The sequence below is a fragment of the Echinops telfairi genome, unplaced genomic scaffold (genome assembly GCF_000313985.2).
Source record: "Echinops telfairi isolate 266 unplaced genomic scaffold, ASM31398v2 ScPeMD7_1;HRSCAF=3_0, whole genome shotgun sequence".
Classification (NCBI taxonomy): Eukaryota; Metazoa; Chordata; class Mammalia; order Afrosoricida; family Tenrecidae; genus Echinops; species Echinops telfairi.
This window is the reverse complement of record NW_022103896.1, coordinates 71,730,619-71,740,869: the sequence shown is the minus strand read 5'-3', so window position 1 is coordinate 71,740,869 and position 10,251 is coordinate 71,730,619. Positions and strand designations below refer to the sequence as shown.

The window sequence follows — 10,251 nt, the reverse complement described above, 5'->3', positions numbered from 1 at the left end:
TAGGGGCTGTGGAGTCAGTTCCAGCTGATAGTGATCCTGTGCACAACAGAACAAACTGCCTGGCCCACACCGTCCTCACAGTCCCGCACCATCTTCTTTGTCACCTTGCTTGTAGCCGCTGAGTCAACCCATCTCGTCCTGTTTTTCCCTGGCCCTCTGTTGGATCAAGCATGATGTCCTTTTCCAGGGTCTGTTCTCTCCCGATAACAAGTCCCAACTCTGTTAGACACAATCTAGCCAACCTGGCTTCTCTGGAGCAGGCTGGCTGTACTTCTCTCACTTTTTAGATTGGTTTGTTCTGTCCACCGCACTTTTGATTTTCTCTGCCAACACCATAATTCAAACGCATCCGTTCTTCCCCAGTGTTCCTTTTTCACTGTCCAACTTTTCCATGCTACGGAGCGATTGAAAAGACCTGTGCGCCTTTGCCCTCAAAGGGACCTCTTGGCTTTCGACATTGTAAAGAGTTCTTCTGCAACCGATTCGTCCAAGATTATACTTCATTTGGTGTCTTGATGGATGCTTCCGTCAGCATTGATTGTGGACACAGACAAAAGGAAATCTTTGACAACTTCAATCTTTCCTTATTTATCATGACATCTCTTGCTAGGGTAGGGGGCTTTCTGTGTATCGGAGACTCAGAAACCACGCTCACTGCCCTTCGAGTCAGTTCTGACCCATGATAACCCTATAGGAGTACTATAAAATGAGAGAATGTTGGTAAAAGGCGATTCTGACTATACATTTATGCAACACTGAAAGTCCATGTGCTAGATTCTGGACCTGAGTCTTAAAGAAAATGCCAAAATCTAAATGTTTTTTGAAAATGCTGAATTTTTCCATTTAGCGTTCAGATTGAAATTGTTGCTAGAAGATAAAAGGCTATGAGGCAAATAATAGCATATTGACAGCAGCATTGTGGATTTACTGCTAGCCTTGCTTTCATGTGTTTAATTTAGGATAATGGAAATTTGTGAAGCTGTGAAAAGAAAATCCTTGCCTTTATTAGAGCCATGAAATGAGAATAGAACATAGGCAGGCTTTCCCATATAGACAGGGCTGTCTCTTTCTAAATGCTTTTCTCTCTCTCTCTCTCTCTCTCTCTCTGATCAATCCTTTTATAGGGAGCTTGTACAGATATCATAACAATCCATAACTAAATTACGTCAAGCATAATTGTATAGTTGCTACCATAGTCAGTTTCCAAACAGTTTCTTTATCTTGAACTCCTTGATATCAGCTCCTGTTTATCCCCTCCTTCGCCTGCCCCACAGGATCCCTTATTGTTTTTGTGTGTGTGTGTGTATAATTTTTGCCATATTTTACCCCAATAAATCCATTCACCTACAATTCTCTTGTTTGCTGTCCTCGAATGAAGTTACACAATCATCCTTGCTACCAGCACGCCACCCTTTCTTCCGGTATCCTGTTACTGAAGGGTTATCTATTGGCTTCTATGCATCAAATGCTCTTAATTATACAAATGAGCCCACGAAGGACTAACAAGATTAGTGAGGTAAAACAAAAGCCCTAATATTAAGGGGAGGATATATGAATGAACTAGAGGATAGTTCTGTGTTTCACCAGTACTATACCAACCACACCCTGGATTTATCATCCCTTTCCTGTGGCCCTTCTGTGAGGGACTGTGGTTTTGGGTGAAAAGCTTCACTCTTTAAATAAATCAAAATAATCTTCAGACGTATCTGAGTTATATTCATTTGTTAGAAAGGGAAACTATAAATGAATCCATCGTTATTGATATACTAAAGAAAAATAAATGCGTCTGTATTCTAAGGTCTATTTTTCATGAGGTAATTTGCTCTAAAGAAGTGGCACTTTGACTAACCTAGCAAAGAGGATATTAAAGGCCATATGGATTTCCTGAATTGAGTAAAATTCTTAAAAATCTTTGCAAAAGAACCAAAGCTGCTGTCCTCCTGTTTACTACACCTTGTACTTGGACTAAATAAATCCATTTTCAAGGATTAAGAAAATGGATAAGATTTATAAACTTCCTATTAAAAACCCTTCACAATGATTCAGTGTTTGTTGCCAGCAGAGTAGATGGGGTGAGCAGTGTTCCCTCAGGAATGCACAAACATAGGTCAATGTCATCAGAAAAAGATGAAGGCTGTTCTGCTCATCTCTCAGCTTGTGCAATGAGTGTTAGTGCTTACAATGTGAGACTCAACAGAAACTGAGCCTTGGAGTAGAGGAGAATGGAAGGAGAAGAAAAAGGGCATAGCATATGAAGTAAATTGACAAATGTTTTATAAAAAATGAGTCTTTTAAGCAGAACATGTCCTTCCCCCCACTTTTTTTGGCATTTGGTGGTGTATGTTGTTCTCCAGCCTGCACGTATGTGTAAAACAACAGTGTGTTTTGGTAGCAGATCCATACATTCCATGTTTGTGAGCACTGTGTACGATGGGAAACTAACGTTAAAGGTTTAGCACATCTGCCTATGTGCTATTAATACTTTCACAGAGTCTCTGTAAAGCTAATGAGGAAGCTGCTTTTCAAGCACCTTACCATTCAGTAAAATGTAGCATATTTCTCCACGGGATGCAATTTGTATGATAATGTAGTTGCACTTTGTCAAATTCTTTCTAATATTACAATGGTAATATCTTAAATCTACTGAGTGTTTGATCTCCCTAGTACCGACTCATAACCATAGGCAATGTTTATATATCACTTAGATATAATCAATGACATTATAGAACTTATATTGTATAAAGCAAAAAAAGCAGAACTTCGAAAAATACAGAAGTAAAACACAAAACCACAGGGAAGTCAAATAAAAAATGGAGAAAAGACTAATCATAAAGGATCAACAAAAGTAAAGTAAAGCAAAACTTCCTAATATAAATTTCAGGAAAAGTCTTCTCAAAGAATTGACATTTTTATAAACGATTGAAAAAACCAATTCATAGATTATGCCTCACACACACACGCACACACACCCAGAAAAAAAGCAAAGCAAAACACAACCCTTTGCCCCTGCGTCAAGGGGTAACGTCTCACCCAGGGGGAGGCGTCACAGAGTAGCGCTGAGCTCCACAGGGCTTTCTTGACTGTAATCTTTGCAGATGTCGAATTCCTCACCTTTCTTCTGAAGGTCATGTTAGGAACCCAGCGCAAATCATTCGTGCCACCTAGGAACTTTGTGCAGATACCAGCACCTGAAAATATAAGCAAAAACAAAAATAGTCTCTAAGGAATGCTATCGGGAAGAGTGGGGTAGCAAAGCGAAGAAATGACTTAAGAGAAGAGAACGGGGTGAAGGGTTACTGGTCGCTGGAGTCACAGAAGAGTTTTCTTGGACCCTCTCTTCCTTTGGAAACCTTTACAAATAGTCTTCAGGTTGGACCCAAGACACACACCCGTTTGCTGTATTTTCACTTTTTATCCTGACCTCTGTGAATAACACTTCCACTATTTATATTTATATCTATGGTAATTTATATCTAAGCTATATCTAAGCATATGAAACAGTATAGATCTATTAACTACCAATGTGTAGACATGAAATAGATATTATAGATTTATTTCCTTTAAATCACATGAAATATCAGTAAAGACTATGATCTGATAACAAAACATATTCTATTTCTGGTTATTAAAGGTTTTCTGCATAAGCTCTTCCAGAACCAAAGTTGAAGAAGGAATTGTTTTAAATTTAAATCTCTAATGCATGGCCTCCATAGTAACTAGCCCACTGTCATCTATTTTTAACTGGCTGTTCTGTATAGAAAAATCCGGGAGTCATGGTTTGGTTGATTGGATTTTTATCAGCACTTTCTTATTCTGAGTTTAGGGACCCAAGGCGTCTCTTGGAGTTAACAGGAACAGGTGGATTGGACTGTCTTTGTTTTTGCAACAGGTGCACCCTGAGCGTGACGCTGGAACAGGCCATTCTTCTAGCCAGATGCCACGGGCTGCCTCCACGCTACATCATGCAGGCTACCGATGTGATGCGGAAACAGGTGAGTGTCATGTTATAGACTAGTGGGGTTTAAAGCTTCTTTCCCCAGGTGCTTGACCAGTGCTTAAATGTGACATGCACTTTCCAAAATTCAGTCACGAACAAGAAATACTCCAAAGGAAAAAGACCTGCAGGTACCCGGATGAGTTATTCTCAAGAAACGCAGATTATTGAGTACCTATGAGGCGGCTTAGTGGTTCCACTTCCAGCCGATGCATCGCAAATGGAGGCACCGCCCATCTGTCAGTGGAGGCTTGCATGCTACGATCATTTCATTGGAACTTCCCAAATGAAGTGGAATAGAGAGGCCTGAAGAGCTACTTTCTGAAAATCAGCCAGTGGAGTCCCTGTACATCGCAACACTCTGATTGGCCACAGGTCACGGTCATGGCTTGGTACTGGGCAGCATTTTCCACCTCTGCTCACGGGGTTGCCATGAGTTAGGAGCCGACGTGACAGCAGCTCGGCACAACAAACTGGAACCCGAAGAAGGAAAGGAAGCTAGCCAGGCAAAGTAGGGCAGGTGGGGATGGCTGCCTTATGTAATGGACAGAATAAGAGGACACATGCCCGTTATTTTAATAAGATTAGGAGCCAGGGAGAGGAAAAGGAAGACCAGAAGAGACTCTAGGCCCCTGCTCAAAGGAACTTCTGTGCCATGCTAAGGAATCTGTGTATCATTCTGAAGATACCGTACACACTTAAACTTTTACTTACGGGCTGGATAGACGGTTTTGATTGTCTTCCGGGCACTAAGGCACTTCTATAAGAACATAATCTCCTTCTATGGAAGATAGTTTCTATGCCCGTAACTGCAGTCATATTTTCAATATGGTCATTTCATTTTTGACCCTTGAAAGTTATTTAAGAAAACAATAAAAATATGCACTAATCTATAGTTCACTCATATTTTGGAAACCACTAATCTAATAGTAAGGACATCTAATCTACTAAAAAGACAAAAGATGTTGGAAGGCATCAACTTTGTCTCCTTCTGGCGCCTTTTATTGGGTTTCCCCAGAAAACAGATTCATCAAATCTCCCACCTTGCTGAGGCAGTTTGAATTGCTCAACGGTATAGAGGGATTTACTGGTAGAAAATGGGGCTCTAGTTAGTCATGGATATTTCATTGATGAAAGACGAAGTTGAAGAAACACTAAGTTTCACTCTCAGGCAAACCTAGAAAACGCTGTGGGCTTGCTCTCCCCGAAGTATACTCTAGAAGGGATACCCAACCATACGAAATCAGTCAGACGTGATGACAGCACCAGGCTTTGAGATTCCAACGTCAAGTGTAGTAAATGTATAGAGGGAATGTTTGAGGTTAGGAGCCCAGCAAGGAAAGACTGAAGAATCACCGTCACAGGAGGTCCAAATGTAATTTCTCATGAAGGTTAAATCCACCAGAACAGTGTGACCTGTTGTGGCTTCCTGGCAAGAGGAAGATGCAGGTACAACTTTCCAACATGTTTAGGATGGATTTTTGAGAAAAGATATACACATTCTGCTCTTAAAAACCCCTGCATAAATTTAGGATTATCTACATCTGTATTGGGATTAGGATGTGAGGTGTGGAGCTAATGCACAAGGAAACTAACCTCCTCCTTTGTTTAACTCTCTTAGAATTAGTTTGAAGTAAGGCTTGGAGGAGCCAGTTCAGATTTAGGGTTTATGGCAAGAAAAGGGGTCTGACATGAACATTTTTGAGAATAGCCTTCTCCATTAAGGGAGTCATTGTGAGCCGGCTAAATGTGCTTTCCAACTCTATGTACTTGGATATACTAATGCTATGTTAATAGTGTGGCTATACTAATAGAACTAAAGTAAAATGGTATCAGGTAGGCCCTGTGCTTTAGGACCTACATGGAAATCCCAAGGTCAGTGATTGACACCCACCAGCTATCTGCCCCTATAAATATTTGTAGTCTCTAAAACAATATATTGGGACACAATGTGTTGAAATGGACTTGGTGGCAGTGGTTTGGATTGGTCTAGTGACTAATTTGAAGGTGCTCTAGTGACACAATTGGTTAAGTGTTGAACTACTAATCAAAAGGTTGGTTGCTTTAGTCCACCAGCTACTGCACCAAAGCAGAGATGAAGCAGTCTGCTTCTGTAAAGATTTTCTGTCTTCAACATCCTACATAGCCGTTCTCCCATGTCCTGTCGGATCACTGTGAGTTGGAATCAACTCTGCAGAAATGGGTTTGGGTTTGGGTTAATAACTGGGAGGACACAGTGATTAAGCACTGATTGTTAACCCAAAACTTGGCAGACTGAGTATACCATCTGGTCCTCAGAGGAAAGATATGACAGTCAGTTTTCATGATGATGACAGCCTTGGCAATGCTATGGGGCAGTCTTAGGCTCGTGCTATGAGTAACAGTAATGGCGTGGGGGTTTCTTGTTTGTTTAATGGCCAGCGTAAGGTCTTGGGTAGCGCAGATGGTTTGTGACCACTAACCTAAAGATTGGGGTTTGAGTGTGCCCAGTGGTAGTACAGAAGATAGGCGGAATGTTCTTAGCCTGTAAAGGTTTGGAATAAGTAGCTTCCTTATTTTGTGACTTGTCCAAGTTAAGACATTTCAAAATGGTTCTGAGAGGCAAAAAAGAAGAAGCAATTCTAATTTCTTTATGATTGACTAGAGAGCCTGGGGCACTTTCTTCAGGGAAACTGGGGCAGACTGGTGCAGAGCAGAGGTTTGGGAAATATTTCTTCTTTGCTGATTCAGCAGTAATAGCAATGGGATTAGTGGCCCGGCCCACTCTGCAAGCGAATTTTGTCCACCTGGGATCAGAATGCAAGTCTGAATCAGAGCTGTAACCTGGAATTTCTTTTTGTTATCCAGACCTGCTGTAAATTATGTAATCATTTAAAATCATCTTTTCCAAGACTGAGTGGCTAAACTACTTGCTGTCTTTATTATATTTTAAGCTATTTGGGAGTGTTCATGAATAATCTTTGATACCAACAACAAGAAGCTTTTCCAGCACTATTGATAATGGTCTTCTAGTTTCCATGTGCAGATTTTATATTTACTTCTTACTAAAGTTTTAACTCGCTGCTTCAATTATAATGAACCTAGAATATAGAAAAGAAGGGCACTTTAAACCTTGCAATTTATGGGGAAAAGTTATGTAACCATTGGCAACAATTTACATAACCCATTAATTTGGTCTCATTAGTAAGAGGCTTATGGTAGAAGCTGTCATTTACAGCACAGACATTTTTTTGGTACATGTTCTGTTAACTTCAGCAGAAGCCTATATAAAAATTTCTTTGGGATCTTTTTAATAATAGTTCCTAAGTTTTATATCTTTTACTCGTGGTGTCAAGCTCTCATCCTAAGAATGAAAAACAAAGACATGTGCATGGTGTAGTCCTTGCCTAGACTCATATTGGACATGTGTGTAAATAATTCCCCATGATGCAGGCACCGTGGATGTAAGAGGCATACAGCCTCAGTATAGGAGGTCCCACAATGAGGACCTAATAGGTCTGTAAACCCTCTTCTCGTCAGTGGCTGAGAACATTAGGTCTTCTTCATTTTAGTATCAGAGTAGTGCCCAACTCCAACCCAAGCCACTGTCAGCAAGTCAATTCCAACTCATAGCAGCCCTATGTAGGACAGAGTTGATCACCCTTTAAAGTTTCTGAGATAAGTAAATCTTTCCAGAAGTAGACAGCTTCACCTTTCTCTAGTGAGTTTGAACCACTGATCTTGTGGTTAACAACCCAGTGCTTAGCTCAGAAGGCCACCGGAGCTTCTCAGAAAAGTGCTTAGTACAGAATAAAGGGTAAATGATGTTTGTTCTGTGAATTAGTTCCATTGGAATAACTAGAAAGAGGTTTCATGTAGAACATGAATATATGCTCGTGACTAAGAGCTCAGACACAAGCTAGACAGCGTGAGCTTGAATCCCAGCTCCAATATTTACTCTCACTGTGATTTGGGACACGATTCTTAGCTTCTGCATTACTTACTTTCCTCATTACTAAGCAGATAGAATTACTACTTGCCTCAAAGTGTTGTTACTAGGATTGAGTATTACATTTAATATACTAAAAACATTACCTGATATAATAAACTTAATTGTCCACTAACTAAAATATCAGAAAGCCTAAATATGATGCAGACAGATAAGAAAGAGTACAGAGAGGGGATCCGTGCAAGTAAACAACATGAGCAGAAGTGTGTAATACAAGTAGTTGGGGCATTGAGTATTTGAAGACTAATATAGTTGAGTTTGGAGTGGAATGGACCACTGAGCATGCTTATCATGCTCAGTATCATCAATTTTATTGAGCACCCTTAAGAAAGTAAAAGTGATTCTAGTAACTACATAATGGGATACCATGAGACTAACAACAATGTAATTATACACAATTACTGTCTTCTAGTCATTTAATCTATTTCTCACAGGGGTAGGCTTTAGGATTTGTGAAACCACTTTCTGTGTGTGCTGAGATTGACCAAATAAGTAAATATATACTAACTAATGAGCACCGGGTTTGTCACTGTCTGAGAAACAAGTTTTAAATGAGCAAAGGGGAAAGACTAGAATATGCCCTGCAGTACTAGATTGGACTCAGATGTAGCTGTTTGAATTGATGGAATGTTTCATGGAAAGGCAGATGAGTAGATGGATGGACAGGTAGATAGCTGTAAAGCACTATGCTGTTTTTCTTGTTAAATGCCATCGGGTTGGTTCTGACGCATAGAAACCCTGTGTACAACAGGAACACTACCTGTCCTCCACCACCTCCCAGTTGTTGCTATCCTTGAGTTCTTGGTGTCAGCCTGTGCCATCCCACCGAGAGTCTTCCTCCTCCTCTGCTTACCAAGCATGACGTCTTTCTCTAGAAACTGGCTCTTCCTGTTAACAGGGCCAAAGTATGTGAGACAAAATCTCACCATGGTTACGTCCAAGAAACATTGTGACTGTAATTATTGCAGAGCAGATAGGAAGGAAAAAACTCCAGCCCTGAATTGAATTATTGAAAGATTCTATGCTAAAAATATTGTGTGATGCCAGGAACATCAAAAGAAGAAGGAATGCAAAGAGTCACTGTACCAAATATAACTGGTCAGCATTCGGCCATTTCAGGAGGTAGCATATGATCAAAAACTGATTATATTTGAAGAAAGATGTTCAAGCTTTGTCGAAGGCATTGTTGATAAATAAGTGTTTCAAATACTTCTGATGCAGCAGTGGAGTTGCTGACTCATCTATGCCAAGATTTGGGTGCCAGTTACCTGGCCAACCAACTGAAAGAAATCCCTTATCTACGCACATTCCAAAGAAAAGTGACCCAACAGAATTCACACAAACTATCAGATTAATATTATATTCAAATAAACTTTTCAGAAGCTAATTTAAAACTTGGTCAGCAGTACATAAACATGGAAGTGTCAGAAATGAAAGACAGTTTCAGAAAAGAATATACAGTGAGGGATATCAGTAATTAACTCAGATGCATCTTGGCTGGAAGCAGAGAAATATAAATGATGTTTCCCGGTGTTTCATTGATTATGCAAAGGCATTGAGTCATAACAAATTACGAATGTCATTAGGAAGAATAAGAATTTCAAAACACTTTCATTGTGTTCGTGTGGAACATTACATAGACCGAGAGGCAATTGAGCAGAACAAGGAGATAGTGCATGTTATCAAATTAGTCGTTGGAACTTCCCGACCACTTCTAAGGAGAAAGAAGAGATTGTTTCCATAAAGATTTTCAGTCTTAGAAGCCTTACATAGGGTCTCTAGGAACTGGAATTCACTCAATGGCAGTAGGTTTGTTTGGGTTTTTGGAAGTAGACATACCCAAACTGAGAGTATTTTCTTAATGAATAGTCCACCCGCATCAAAAATGTCGCAGTTCTAAAGGGCAAGGAAAACCTGAGGAACCCTAAAAGATGAGATGAGACTACGGACTACATGAAACATGGGATCCCAGATTGGTTTCTGGATCAGAAAAGAGATATTCGAGGGAGAGGGTGAAATTTGAATGAGGTCTACAGTTGACTCAACAATATGGTGCCACAGTTTCTTGATTTTGCTAATTTCCCCCGTGGTTAAACATATGGTTCGCATTAAGGAAAATTGAACAAAATATGTCAACTGTATTTTTTTTAAATCAATTTATTGGGGCTCATACAATTCATCACAATACATAGATCAATTGTATAAAACACATCTATACATTTGTTGCCCTCATTATTCCCAAAATTCGCTTGCCTCTTGGGTTCCCGGA

The 10,251-nt window shown here is 40.0% G+C and overlaps 1 protein-coding gene across 1 annotated transcript in view; it reads left to right on the top strand.

The window, feature by feature from the left end:
• Window positions 1-10,251, top strand: part of PREX2 (phosphatidylinositol-3,4,5-trisphosphate dependent Rac exchange factor 2) — a gene marked incomplete at its 5' end in the record, with an annotated part of 339,557 nt that overhangs the window by 309,244 nt on the left and 20,062 nt on the right. The window contains one exon of the mRNA XM_004697526.4: window positions 3,890-3,992. Coding sequence (XP_004697583.2) covers window positions 3,890-3,992 — 103 coding nt within the window. The remainder of the gene's footprint in view (window positions 1-3,889; window positions 3,993-10,251) is intronic.